The sequence below is a fragment of the Hemiscyllium ocellatum genome, unplaced genomic scaffold, assembly GCF_020745735.1.
Source record: "Hemiscyllium ocellatum isolate sHemOce1 unplaced genomic scaffold, sHemOce1.pat.X.cur. scaffold_2127_pat_ctg1, whole genome shotgun sequence".
Classification (NCBI taxonomy): domain Eukaryota; kingdom Metazoa; phylum Chordata; class Chondrichthyes; order Orectolobiformes; family Hemiscylliidae; genus Hemiscyllium; species Hemiscyllium ocellatum.
In genome coordinates this window covers 41,794-55,944 of record NW_026867977.1, presented here as the reverse complement: position 1 = coordinate 55,944, position 14,151 = coordinate 41,794, and the positions used below count along the sequence as shown (strand labels likewise).

The following is a 14,151-nucleotide window of genomic DNA, read 5'->3' as shown; positions in this document are numbered from 1 at the left end:
CACCAGTGTCCAAAATCTTTCAAGCAAACAAAAGCAAACATGTCTTCTCGATGTGAATGGCTGCTGATATTAAAGTCCCAGTGAATCAAGTGGCTCTGCCAGAAGTTGATGTGTCTTTTGGTTTCAGATTTCTTTCCCCATGTCTTCCTGCAAATAAAATCACAAAATAATTGATCACAGTCAGTCCAGTCAAATGAACATAACATCGGTGACAATTCCTGTAGATTGCCAGATACCTGCTGATCATATATTATCCATGACACAAAAACCCGAAAACCCTCACGCAGCCAGGTAGCGTGAAGTATATATTAAGAGGAAAACTTCATTTAGGTGACAATGACCTGGAACAACCTTCCTACAAAGGGGCTGGAAATGGAGCCGAGTCAAGGTTTTGAAAATGACATGTCAAGGGTGCTTCAGAAAAGAAAGCCAGTAAAGTTGCTGAATGACTTCCTGCTGACCTATTAAATAAAAATTATTACAAGAAATACAGGATGTAATTCCATTACAACATTAGAAGGTGAACATTCATAGCCATGCAGCCTGTACAACAGTGAATATCAGATATACACTATATGAAGCAATCATAAAATCCCTGCAGTGCAGAAAAAGGCCATTTGGCCCATTGAATCCATTGGGTGTAGGAGTTGGGAGGTCACAGTGCAGCTGTCTAGGACACTGGTTAGGCCGCTTTTGAAATATTGCATTCGATTCTGGTTTCCCTGCTATAGGACATGAAGGATGTTGTAAAACTTGAAAGGGTGAAGGACAGATTGATAAGGATGTCGCCAGTGTTGGTTAATTTGTGGTATAAGGAGAGGCTGAATAGGATGGGGCTGTTGCCCCTGGAGTGTCGGGGGCTGAGGGTGACCGGGTAGAGGTTCATACAATCCTGAAGGGTGGGTAGAGTAAATAGGCCAGAGTGGTGGTGGAGGCTGGTACAATTACAGCATTTAAAAGGCACCTGGATGGGTGTGTGAATAGGAAGGGTTTGGAGGGATATGGGCTAAATGCTGGCAAATGGGTCACTAGACTTATATAGGATAGCATGGATGTGTTGGATCAAAAAGTCTATTTCCGTGTTGTATATTTCTATGTCTATTAGATAACAGACGTTTTATTTCTGTTGATGAAAGTATTGTTATAAGTCATAGCTGGGTACTAATACTTAGATGTAAGGGAGTGGGAATTCCACAAGTAGGGCATGATAAGAATCCTGGGAGACTCCAATTCTGGTTTACTATCTAATGAACAACCTTTAAGCATGAGCACCAAATGTGCATTTATGTCTAATTTTCTTTCATTTTTCTTGTTTTATCCCCTGCTATTGTTAAAGTACAGATTTGACATGGCCTAGGGAAGCCCTTATGGACTCAAACCCGTAAGCCTCTCTTTCTTGGTTCGTCCCAAAGATCATACTCTTTGGAGGTCTGGAATAAAAACCTCTTACAGACAGTTTAGTTTAATCTTAGTCATCCCCTTTATTCACTCGTAGCATCACTGTTACAATGTAACACTGATACCCAAACGCTGAACTAACTAGGTTCTAATAACCTAGCAGTGTAGGGTAGCAGCTCTTCAAGTGCCCCAGCAGGCTACTCCAATGTACTGATACAAAGTGGCTTCCTTTATACAAAAGTTTACAAAAACATTGCATGTTCTTAATTAGACAGATAACAGTGAAAGACAATAATTCATAAGGAAGAGAAGTTAATTGACAGATCTGTGTGTGCTTGACTGATCACTCCTACAGGCCTTGAGCTGTCCATCAGGTGGGAGAAACCTACCCAGCTGAGTTAGGTGTCTGGTGCCGAGATAAGTTCCTATAAAGAACTGCCAGTCTAAACTAAGTGGGAGATGTCATAAGGTAACCTTGCACAGCTCGCATGTCTGATACAATAATTTTTTATTTCAAAAATATATTCATAAAATAATTTGATGGTTTGTACAGTTGGTCATGCCATACATATGTAAACATTTACATACAAAGATCAGAATTTATCATTTTTATATACAGGTCTGTACATTTTTCAATCATATGCCCATATATTGAGCTGAGGTGTCAGCAGAGTCCAAATGACTGCATGGGCCCCCTGTTCTTCATTAGGCAGGCAGACGTTACACAGTGGTCTTTCCCCACCGTGCCTTAGTGGCAGTTGCCCCAAGCTTCAGCGCGTCCCTCAACACGTAGTCCTGGACCTTGGAATGTGCCAGTCTGCAACACTCAGTCTGGGTCAACTCCTTCAGCTGGAAGATCAACAGGTTTCAGACCACCCAGAGAGCGTCCTTCACCAAGTTGATGATCCTCCAGGCACAGTTGATATTTGTCTCGGTGTGCGTCCCGGGGAACAGGCCGTAGAGCACGGAGTCCCGCGTCACGGCGCTGCTCGGAACGAACCTCGACAAACACCACTTGCATTCCTCTCCAGACTTCATCTGCGTAGGCACATTCCAGAAGGAGGTGTGTGACAGTCTCGTCCCCCCTGCAGCCGCTTCGAGGGCAGCGTGCGGTGCGGCAGAGAGTCCGGGCGTGCATAAAGGATCTCACAGGTAGAACCCTTCTCACCACCAGCCAAGCCATGTCTTGGTGCTTGTTGGAAAGTTCTGGCGATGAGGCATTCTGCCAAATGGCTTTGACAGTCTGCTCAGGGAACCACTCGATAGGATCCGCCCTCTCCTTTTCCAAAGGGTCTCAGGGACACTACGTGCTGACCACTTCCTGATGGACTTGTGGTCAAAGGTGTTTTTCTTCATAAACTTCTCCACGAAGGACAGGTGATACGGAACGGTCCAACTACTCGGAGCGTTCCGCGGCAGCGAGGCCAGGCCCATCCTTCGCAACACCGGGGACAGGTAGAACCTCAGTACGTAGTGACACTTGGTGTTTGCGTACCAGGGATCCACACACAGCTTGATGCAGCCACACACAAAGGTGGCCATCAGGGTGAGGGTGGCATTGGGTGTATTTTTTCCCCCGTTGCCCAGATCTTTGTACAGCGAGTCCCTTCAGACCCAGTCCATCATTGATCTCCATATAAACTGGAAGATGGCCCGGGTGACTGCAGCTGCACAGATTCTGGGAATAGGCCAGATCTGTGCCATGTATAATAGCAATGACAGTGCCTCACACCTGATGACCAGGTTTTTTTCCGTGATGGAGAGCGACCGTAGCTTCCATCTGCCCAGTTTCTGCCTCACTTTGCTGATACGCTCCTCCCAAGACTTGGCACGCGCCCCAGCCCCCCCGAAACAAATACCCAGCACCTTCAGGTGGTCGGTCCTGACGGTGAAGGGGATCGAGCATTGGTCGGCCCAGTTCCTGAAGAGCATGGCCTCGCTCTTGCCTCGGTTTACCTTGGCCCTCGAGGCCCATTCGAACTGGTCACAAATGGACATGAGTCTGCGCACGGACAGCGGATCTGAGCAGAAAATGGCAACGTCATCCATGTACAGGGAGGCCTTAACCTGCAGGCCCCCGCTACTAGGAATAGTCAACCCTCTCAGGCTTGCATCCTTCCTGATAGACTTGGCAAATGGCTCTATGCAGCACACAAACAAGGCAGGAGAGAGAGGGCAGCCCTGCCTGACTCCAGATCGGACTGGGAAGCTATTGAGACTGCACTGATGATGTTGGTGTAGAGCAGTCTGATCCAATTGCAGATTCCCTCCCCAAAGCCCATTTTGGAGAGAACATCTTTCATATACCTGTGTGATATCCTGTCAAAGGCTTTCTCCTGGTCCAGGCTGATCAGGCAAGTGTCCAACCCTCTGTCCTGCTTGTAGGCGATCGTATTCCTGAGGAGTGCGATACTCTCAGTGATCTTCCTGCCTGGCACAGCACAGGTTTGGTCAGGGTGAATCACCGACCCCAGAGCAGACCTGACCCGGTTGGCGATTACCTTTGACAGGATTTTGTAATCCGCATTCAACAGTGAAATTGGTCTCCAATTTTTGAATTCCTCCCTCTCCCCCTTCCGCTTGTAGATGAAGGTGATGATGCCTTTCCTCATGGATTCACTCATGGTACCTGCTCGAAGCATACTGACATACACCTCCGCAGGTCCTGGCCAATCAAGTCCCACAGAGCGGAATAGAGCTCGACCGGTAAGCCGTAGCTTCCGGGAGTTTTATTCTTTTCGAAGGACTCAAGGGCCTTGGTCAGCTCGTCCAGAGAGTTCAGGTTACCTTCATTGCAACCCAACTTTGTTACAGCTCCAGATCACCTCAGCAAAAAGGTGTTGAAAAAGTAGCTGCTTTTTAAACAGCTCAAGATCAAAGCCCAACCCCCCACTTTCTTTACTATTGGTTACCACTGACTTGTCCCTTTGTAATTGGATCTTTGTTACAGCCTTAACCTGGAGGAAGTATTGCCTCACTCAGCGATTTCAACCCATACCCTGTCTCCAAGTAAGTTTCTCCCTGCCCATCTGCCGGGAGGGAAAGAAGTGGGAGGAAGCAGGTGGAGTCAACTACACTGCTGTAGGGCTGCAGTCACGTGTAGGCCAGACCAGGGAAAGGATGCAGCTGGGACGACTGAGAGAACAACAACAGCAGTTTCCTTCCCTAAAAAGGACGTGACTGAATCAGAATGGGGCTTCCCCCGACCCCGCCCAATGGTTTCATTGTTCGATTCTGACCTCCAGATTTCTGACCGAATTCCAAATCCGCGATCTGCTGCGGTGGGATTCAAACCTGGGAGTTCCAGAACTGGGTTGTTAGCCCAGTCCATAATGGCACTCGGCAGTCGCTCCTTCAATCCCCCTGTGATGGCACATGAACTCCTTGGTGCCTCCGCAGGGTGGCTGCCCGGGTAAAGCCCTTCCCACACTCGGGGCAGCTGAAGGACCTCTCCCCCGTGTGGACCCGCTGGTGCTTCACCAGGGCGGAGGAATCGCTGAAGGCCTTCCCACATTCGGGACAGCTGAAGGGCTTCTCCCCCGTGTGGACACGCTGGTGCTTCAGCAGGTCGGAGGAATTGCTAAAGGCCTTCCCACACTCGGGGCAGGGGAATGGCTTCTTCCCTGTGTGGACCCGTTGGTGCTTCAGTAGGGTGGAGGAATCGCTGAAGGCATTTCCGCACTCGGGGCAGCTGAAGGGCCTCTCCCCGGTGTGGACCCGCTGGTGCGTGCGCAAGTTGCCCTTCTGAGTGAATCCCTTCCCACACTCAGGGCAGCAGAAAGGCTTCTCACCGATGTGGATCCGCTGGTGGATCAGCAGGACGGACATCTGGGTAAAGCCCTTCCCACACTCGGGGCAGCTGAAGGGCCTCTCCCCTGTGTGGACCCGCTGGTGCTTCAGCAGGGTGGAGGAATTGCTGAAGAGCTTGCCGCACTCTGTGCAGGGGAACGGCCTCTCCTGCGTGTGGACCCACTTGTGGGTCTGAAGGGAAGAGGAATCGTTGAAGGCCTTCCCACACTCGGGGCAGCTGAAAGGCTTCTCCCCAGTGTGGACCCGCTGGTGCATCCGCAACTTGCCCTCCTGAGTGAATCCCTTCCTGCATTCGGAACAAGTGAATGGCCTCTCCCCAGTGTGGACCCGCCAGTGGGTCAGGAGGGTGGAGGAGGTGCTGAAGGCCTTCCCACACACAGTGCAGGAGAACGGCCTCTCCCCCGTGTGGACCCGTCGATGGGTCTGCAGGTCAGAAGAATAACTGAAGTCCTTCCCACAATCAGGGCAGCTGAAGGGCCTCTCCCCTGTGTGGACCCACCGGTGCCTCATAAGGGCAGAGGAATTGCTGAAGGCCTTCCCACACCTGGGGCAGATGAATGGCCTCTCTCCGGTGTGACTGCGCCGATGAATCTCCAGGGCAGATGGAGCACGGAAGCCTTTCCCGCAGTCACCACACTTCCACGATTCCTCCTCGGGGTGGGATTCCTCAGGTTTCTCCATGGCCGAAGCTCCAGCTGTACACAAATGCGTGTAGAGCCCCTCCTCACCGTGAATTCCTCTTTCCAGGCTGTAGAGCTGTTTCTGGCTTCACACTCAAGTGCACTGCAACAGTAGGGTCTCTCATCCAGTCCCACTGATGCTGAAAACGTACTTAAACAGGAACCAAAAAACTTTGCTCCTTCTCACAGAATCACAGTAAAAAATTATTGCAGTCTCGATGGATTGAATGACTGTCAGACATTGATGACAAAGTGAGGATTGTAGTTACTGGACAGTCGGTGCTGAAACGTGCGGTGCTGGAAAAGCACAGCTGGTCAGGCAGCATCCGAAGAGCAGGAAAGTTGACGTTTCAGGCATAAGCCCTTCATCTGTTAATTTTGAAACTTTTGTCCTCAGATCGTCAAATACTCTGTAAAAAGAGATTACAAAAGTCATCAGCGTCAGTCCAGGGTAGAAATTCAGAACAAGCAACTCTACTTTCGGGTGAACATTGTTGTCTTTAGTTATTCCACAAAATTGAAAGCACCATCTCACTCTCTCCCTCCCTGCCCCCTCTGTTCTCACATTAACGTCCCTGGGAAGTGGGGGGGGGGAAAGCATTAACACCGACACCAGAGAGAAACTGAACATACAGACGTGGCAAATGTTAGTAGAAAGCCAGATTCCGAGAGATAAACAGCACAGAAACAGACCCTTCGGTCAATCTCTTCCATGCCAACCAGATACTCAAAATCAATCTAGTCCCATTTGCCAGCACTTGGTCCATATCCCTCTGAACCCTTCCTATTCAAACACCCATCCCGATGCCTTTTAAATGCCGTAATTGTACCAGCCTCCACCATTTCCTCTGGCAGCTCATTCCTTACACGCATCATACTCTGCATGAAAAAGTTGCCCCTTAGATCCCTTTTAAGTCTTCCCCCCAACCCCGCCTTAAACCTATTACCCCCTAGTCCTGTACTTCCCCATCCCCAGGAAAAGACCTTGTCTATTTGACCCTATCCATGCCCCTCATGCTTTTATAAAAAGTCAGTAATGTTACCCTCCAGACTCTGGCGCGATGGGGAAAACAGCCCCATCCCATCCCTCCTCACCCGGGTAATTCAGACACATACCTGAGTTTGCAGAGTCTGCCCCCCCCCGCCCTGGAATCACTCCAGTTGCTACAAGTGAACAGACTTGACCCCCACTCCCTCCCGGGATGAAGAGTTGCCCAGAGGGAGGGAGTTTCACTCTGAAACTGACAGGGCCACTTCCGCGTTGTGACGTCATGGATGAAGCGAGGGGGCGGGGAAAGGCCGACAACAGCTCCGCGCACTGCGCCTGCGCAGCCCTGCAGTTTGCAACAGGGTAATCCCTTCCTTTCAGAGAATTCCCAGAGTGTGGAAGCAGGCCACTCGGCCCAAGGAGTCCATACCGACCCTCCGAAGGGTAACCCACCTACACCCATCTCCCTACCACCCTGAATAATGCACCTAACGTGCACATCCCTCAACACTACGGGTAATTTAGCTTGGTCAATCCAACCTAACCTGGACAAAGTTAAAAATCAAACACCCAACAGGTTTATTTGGAAGGACTAGTGTTAACAGCGCGGCTCCTTCATCAGGTGATTGTGGAGAATAAGATCACAAGGCACAGAATTCATGGAAAAAACATTACAGCATCCTGCCATTGAAATTACATATTGAACAGACCGGGATTAAGTCTTTCATCGTTTCGAATGGGTTGCAGGTATCAATAATATGTAAATCCTAGAACATCCTGCCAATTACGTGTGTGCATGCATGCATGAGGGAGAAAAAAGTCTCTCTCTGTGCTGTATATCTCTGTGTCTATATGATAACAGATGCTTTATTTAGGTTGGTGTAAATATTGTTGTAAATAATAGCTAATAGTTAGATGTAAGGGAGAGAGTATTCCTCAAGTAGGGCACTATAAGAATCCTGGAAAAGCTCTATTTCTGGTTTACTTCCCAATGAACAAACATTTGGGGGCAGCATGGTGGCTCAGTGGTTAGTACTGCTACCTCACAGCACTAGGGACCCGGGTTCAATTCCCGCCTCAGGGAGTTTGCACATTCTCCCCGGGTCTGAGCGGCTTTCCACCGAGTGCTCCAGTTTCTCCCACAGGCCAAAAATGTGCAGGTCAGGTGAATTGGTCATGCTAAATTTAGATTAGATAACTTACAGTGTGGAAACAGGTCCTTCAGTCCAACAAATCCACCACCGAAGCACAACCCATCCAGACCCATTCTCCTACATTTACCCCTTCTCCTAACACTACGGGCAATTTAGCATGGCCAATTCACCTGACCTGCACATTTTTGGACTGTAGGAGGAAACCGGAGCACCCGGAGGCATCCCACGCAGATACGAGGAGAATGTGCAAACTCCCTGAGGCGGGAATCGAACCTGGGTCTCTGGCGCTGTCAGGCAGCAGTGCTATCCACTGTGCTACCGTGCCACCCACGATGCCCATACTGTTAGGTGCATTAGGTAGGGGTAAATGTAGAGAAATGGATCTGGGTTGGTTACTCTTCGGAGGATCAGTTTGAATTTTTTGGGTGGAAGGGCCTGTTTCCATACTATAGGAATCTAATCTAATTAAGCAGAAGCACCTATATATTTTTAACTTTGTTTCATTTTTCTTGTTTGATTCCATGCAATGGCTACACACTTGTGTCTGATTGGTTTGAGAGATTGGGAGACTGTTGGTTGGGTCTCAATTGACTGAATGTTTTATTGTTCCAGAAGTGTAAAGGGGTGGGGGTGGGGGTGGGGGTGGATGGGGTCAAAGCTTCAGCAGAAATCCAGCAGAGCTGAGAGCAGACCCACATCTTACTCTGTTGGAACAGGAAAATCAACAGAAGACAGAGAAACCAGGACCTGCAATCCAAGCTGACACCAGATTCCCCTGTGATCTGTGCTTTCATTAGCACCTCTCCCATTATCCTGCTTTCCATTTGACGACCCCCTCAATGTTCAGAATCAATCCTTGTCATCCTGAAGCAATGTCTCTGTGAGGAATCTCAGATCATAATTATTCTCTTCAATGTGTGCAGTTGATTCATTCGCTTTTGTTACAATGCAGCACACATTCAGACACACTGTTTTTATTTTCAATTTTTGTGATCTTTAGAATCCAGTTTTGATTGCTGGTATATTTACTCTCGTTGTCCCTTTCTATCATTCTCTGATGTTAATTCTCCAGATCACGACATTGCTCACTGGCCTTGATTTGGATTGGCCGTGCTAAATTGCCCATAGATTGACTACTCTCCAGGAAAAGCATCTACCATCAGAAATGACTGGATAGGGTAGGGCCTCATCCCCACAGTTCAATGAATTTCCACTTTCCAGGATGTATTCACTCACTCAGTTGCTGTCTCACAAATGAAAGATTTCATTGCAACTTCTTCTGTTCTCAGTCAAGGCAAAACATCTTTGAAAGCTGCTCTGAAAGTCCAGTCTTCACAACCACACTTCTGCTTTCACCAAAGACGATTACAGTCATACAGCACGGAAACAGACCCTTCGACCCAACTCATCTGTGCCAACAAGTCGTCCTAAATTAATCTAAATCATTTGCCAGCATTTTGCCCATATCCCCCTAAACCCTTCCTCTTCATATTCCCATCCAGATACCTTTTAAATTTTTAAATTGTATCAGCCTCTACCACCCTCTGTGAAAAAGTTGCTCCTCAGGTCCCTTTTAAATCATTCCCTCTCACCGCAAACATATGCTACCTAGTTTTGAACTCCCCTAACCTGGGTACTCACACTATCCTGCCCCTTATAAACATCTATAAGGTCACCCCTCAACCTCCAATGCTCCACGGAAAATATCCCTGGCCTATTTAGCCTCTTCCTGTGTCTCAAACACTCCAACTCTGGCAACAGCCTTGAAAATCCTTTCTGAACCCTTTCAAAGTTTCACAACATCTTTCCTGTAGTAGGGAGATCAGAACTGAACACAGTGTTCTAAAAGTGGTCTAACCAATGTCCTGTACAGCCACTCCATGACCTCCTAAGACTCACTTTCAAGGAACTATGGAACCTGCACTCCAAGGCCTCTCTATTCTGTAACACTCCCCTTCACTGTGTCAGTCCTGTCTGGATTGCTTGACCAAAATGCAACAACTCACATTTCTCTAAATTAAACTCCATCTGCCACTCCTCAGTCCACTGGTCCATCCAATCAATTCTAATTTACAGCAAACTCTTTTTCCTCTCTAATTCCCTGGAAGTTGAAAATCTCCATCCCACACAATCTCCCTTCATTCTCACTTTGTTGAACCTAATCCCTGCTGCATCCCATCCTGAAGGGTCTGGTTCATGCTGATTAACAGGTGTCACAAAGCTAGTTCCTTTTTTGGACTAAAAGCTTTTCCCTGGCTCAAGGAGACACTGTCCATGACTTTTTTCAGAGAGGTAATAAACCGGCCAGGTTCTGATCAGTCTGGTTTGAACAGAAATGAAAAGAATTTTGAGACGCCTTTTGTTTATATGTAAACAGATGTGACTTCAGGCCAAATTGGTCATGTTTTAGAAGTGACCTGCATAAAGAAAGGGGTTTTAGTTTTAGTTCAGTCTTGAACTGGTTGCAAGTTCAACAGGGAGCTGTGTGGAAAATCTCTCTCTCTTTTCTGTCTCTCAACTTCAACCTATAAGCATGTGTTCCATTTATACTGGTTTTCGAAGGGAGTTGGCTTATTGGGACTGTTGTGTATATTCAGAACAGCATAACTGAGTCTAGTTGGATAGGCTGAGTTCTTTATTCTGAGCTTTGTGTTGCATTGTGTAATTTTGAAAATAAATTTTTGTCTGTTTTAAAATCTAGTAGTCAACTGAGCTCACTTACTCCAGATAATTTTCACTGTCCACTTACCAAATCAAATTACAAAGTTATGGTCTGGGGCTGCCTGCTTAAGAATGTTTTGAGTGGTCTGGCTTAGTCCATAACACAGGCCCACACTCTCACTCAGGGGAGATTTAATGGAAACATACAGAACATTGAAAGGCCTAAACAAAATGGGCATTGGGAAGATGTTTCCATTAGTGGGAGAGACCAGGAGCTGAAAGGGACTAGAAAAGGGAAGACCTTTTAGAAGGGAGATAAGGAGAAACTTTTCAGCCTGAGAGTGGTGAATCCATGGAATTCATTGCCACATGAGGCTGTGGAGGCCAGGTCACGGAGGATTCTTGAGTATCAAGGGTTATGGGAAGGAAGTGGGAGAATGGGGTTGAGAAACATATCAGCCACGATTGTGTGGTATGAGCAGACCTGATGGGCTGAATGACCTACTTTCTGCTCCTCTGTCTTATGGTCTCTTGCTGTCTTGGACACAGAGTGAGAGAATTGGGAGCAGGAGTAGGCCATTTGGTCTTTCGAACATGCACCAGCACCGAACAGATCATAACTGGATATGAATATACCTACATCTAGGTGGATAGGCTGGGACATTTTTCACTGAAGCACAGGAAGTTGAGAGGTTACCTATAAAGTTTATAAAACCAAGAGGGGTGTCAATGAGGTGAGTGGCTGGTGCTGTTTCCTTCAGATGGAGCTTTCAAGATTAGGGAGCAAAGTTTTAAGGAGAGAAGAAAGATTTTAAAAAAGACATAAGGAACACCTTTTTTTTGAAAGAGAGTGGTTTGTGTGTGGAATCAATGTCCTGAGGAAGTGATGGATATAGGTACAGTAATAACATTTAAAAGACATTTGGATCAGTACATGAGTAAGAAAGGTTCAAAGGGATATGAGCCAAACTACGTAGGACTAGTTTAGTTTATGAATATAGCCAGCATGGACTAGCTAGACTGAAGTGTCTGTTTCTGTGCTGTATGACTCTGTAACTGTTCTATACTGGTCTTGAAACCATTATTTTTGCCTTGCCCCATCACCATCCACTTCTTTGTTGTTCAGAAATCAGATGAATGCAGGCTTGAATATATTCAATGACTGCCTGATCGCAGAAAGCCACCCAAACTTCTGAATTCCTGCTAATATACCACTTGCCTTGCTGATTGCTTGCTACACCCTGTCTGACAACTGGCAGTGACTGGTGTGGAAGGACGCTGAGACCCCATTGTACATCCACACATCATTCCTGACGAAGGGCTCGTGACCAAATCACCAACACTCCTGTTCCTCGGATGCTGCCTGCCCTGCTGTGCTTTTCCAGCACCACACTTTTCGACTCTAATCTCCAGCATGTGCAGCCCTCACTTTCTCCACAGCCCAGTATATAACCATTTAAACAATGACCTTTTTTCGGCATTTTCTTCCACAGCAAAGGCAAAATCATCACGTTGTGTTCATGCGTTTGCCAATGGAGACAGACCTGGACCAACGTTTGCAGAGTCTGTTCCCCCAACCCCCGATTCACCCCATTTCCTTTCAGTTGCTGCAAGTCAACAATTGAAGCTCAGAATTTAGAAAAGAAACTGAAAATATAGTAAGAAAAGAGAGTGCCGTACTCACAGATGTTGGACAGAGGAAGGAGGTTGCAATCTGGAGTGAAGTTCAATCTTTATTCAGAGAGAGGAGCAACAACAGCAACTTCCGAAGCTCATGTTCCAACTTCCGCATTCAGACAATAGGGGCGCTCTGATTGGCAGGAGGACCAGTCTCTTTCCGGTCCTCCAGCGCTTCCTATTGGTTCATCAAAAGAAGGGCGCGAGCCGTGTGCGCAGACACCGAGCAGCTGATGCAGTTTTTTTGCTTGACTCCGAGGAGCATGCGCAGTGCTTGCTGACAGAGAGGCTGGAGATCCTGGGAGCTGGTGTTACTGACAGGTTTGAAGTGTCCAAATGCCAGGAGGAGAAAAAAAGGCTGGAGCCACTTTCTTTTCCCCATCTGTGGCTCGACTTCTTAGTCCTACTACATTTTGTCTGGATGCTCAAATTTTGTATATCTTTTCCCCAGGGTCGGGGTCCTAAGGCTTAGGGCAAAGGTTTAGGGTAAATGGGGAAAAATTTGAGGGACCTCGGATTAGAAATAAAAACAGTGTGAAAGTTCATTGGCCTCAAGAAATGCCCTCCCTTACACCCCAACAAGAATAGATTGTTCACAGCTCTATTGATCACTCAGTGGGAAGAATGTTGAGAAACTTGAAAGGGTTGAGAAACGACTTATAAGGATGTTGTTAGGGTTGGAGCTCCAGGGAGAGGCTGAATAGGCTGGGCCTGTTTTCCCTGGAGTATTGGAGGCTGAGGGGGTAACCTTATAGAGGTTTATAAAATCATGAGGGGCATAGATAATGTAAATAGACAAGGTATTTCCCCTGGGGTGGGGAGGTCCAGAAGTAGAAGACATTAGTTTTAGGGTGAGTGGGGAAAACTTAGTGTCCTATGGGGCAACTTGTTTCATGCAGAGAGTGGTGCGTGTATTGAATGAGCTGCCAGAGGAAGTGGTACAATTACAACATTTATAAGGCATCTGGATGGGACATGAACAGGAAGGTTTACAGGGATATGGGCAAAGTACTGGCAAATGAGACTAGATTAATTTAGGATATCTGGTCAGTCGGGACCGAAGGCTTTGTTTCTGTGCTCTACAATTCTATGATTCTTTTTCGACATAGTCAGAGCCAATTTCACAAGACTAGAAATAGGCCATTCACCCATGACAGCCTGTCCTCAACTGTGGCCTAACTGCACATATTTCAATGCAAGTTTCAAAAGATGTCTGCAGCTTTTTAATGAAATTGAACATGCTTTACTAATGTTTCTGAATATATCATTTTAGCTATTCTTAATTTTAAAAATAAGCCATTTCCCAGGTAGAGTCGTCACCATCCATTCTCTCTCCCTCTTCTTATCGGTTCCTGAATTCTGGCACCAGACAGACAATAATATCATCTGGCCTCCTGCTGGCAACTGCAGAGAACAGAGACAATCCCTGACCCAATCAGAAGACTGTCCTGAGGGGAATGACCATCTCCCAGAATAAAGTGTCCGGTTAAGATCCCCCCACCCACCACCACCACCGTGTCTGCAGCCTGGCTTCCAGCTGACTCTATCTGAGCCGGAGGTCCTCCAGTATGTGTTTACCCTGGATGATAGCATGCAGAGCCTCCCACCCTCTGTGAGACAAGTGCCACTCTGTCCTCTCCGATGTGTGTTGTGTCACTGCTTAACTGTTTTCAGTGGCTGAGCAGAGGTTGATGGCTAAGTTCAGAACCCATGAGAATAACCTTGGGTGACCCCACTACACCCTACATTCTCTCACACTCACACAGACCCTCTCTCATACACA

The 14,151-nt window shown here is 47.3% G+C and overlaps 1 protein-coding gene across 2 annotated transcripts; it reads right to left on the bottom strand.

The window, feature by feature from the left end:
* Positions 1-1,945: 1,945 nt before the first annotated feature.
* On the bottom strand, positions 1,946-12,467 carry LOC132811155 (zinc finger protein 239-like). Of its 2 annotated transcripts, none has more exons than XM_060822773.1 (2): positions 12,376-12,467; positions 1,946-6,298 (listed from the first exon to the last, which is right to left on the bottom strand). In XM_060822773.1, the coding sequence occupies exon 2, from the start codon at positions 5,887-5,889 to the stop codon at positions 4,753-4,755; it is 1,137 nt and encodes a 378-aa protein (XP_060678756.1). In that variant the 5' UTR covers positions 5,890-6,298; positions 12,376-12,467; the 3' UTR covers positions 1,946-4,752. The 2 variants fall into 2 exon arrangements, with proteins under 2 accessions (XP_060678756.1, XP_060678757.1); XM_060822774.1 differs by lacking the exon at positions 12,376-12,467 and adding an exon at positions 7,005-7,133.
* Positions 12,468-14,151: the final 1,684 nt, after the last annotated feature.

Coding starts and splice junctions, on each gene's coding strand:
- LOC132811155 (XM_060822773.1), bottom strand. CDS start 5,889: ATGGAGAAACCTGAGGAATCCCACCCCGAGGAGGAATCGTGGAAGTGT.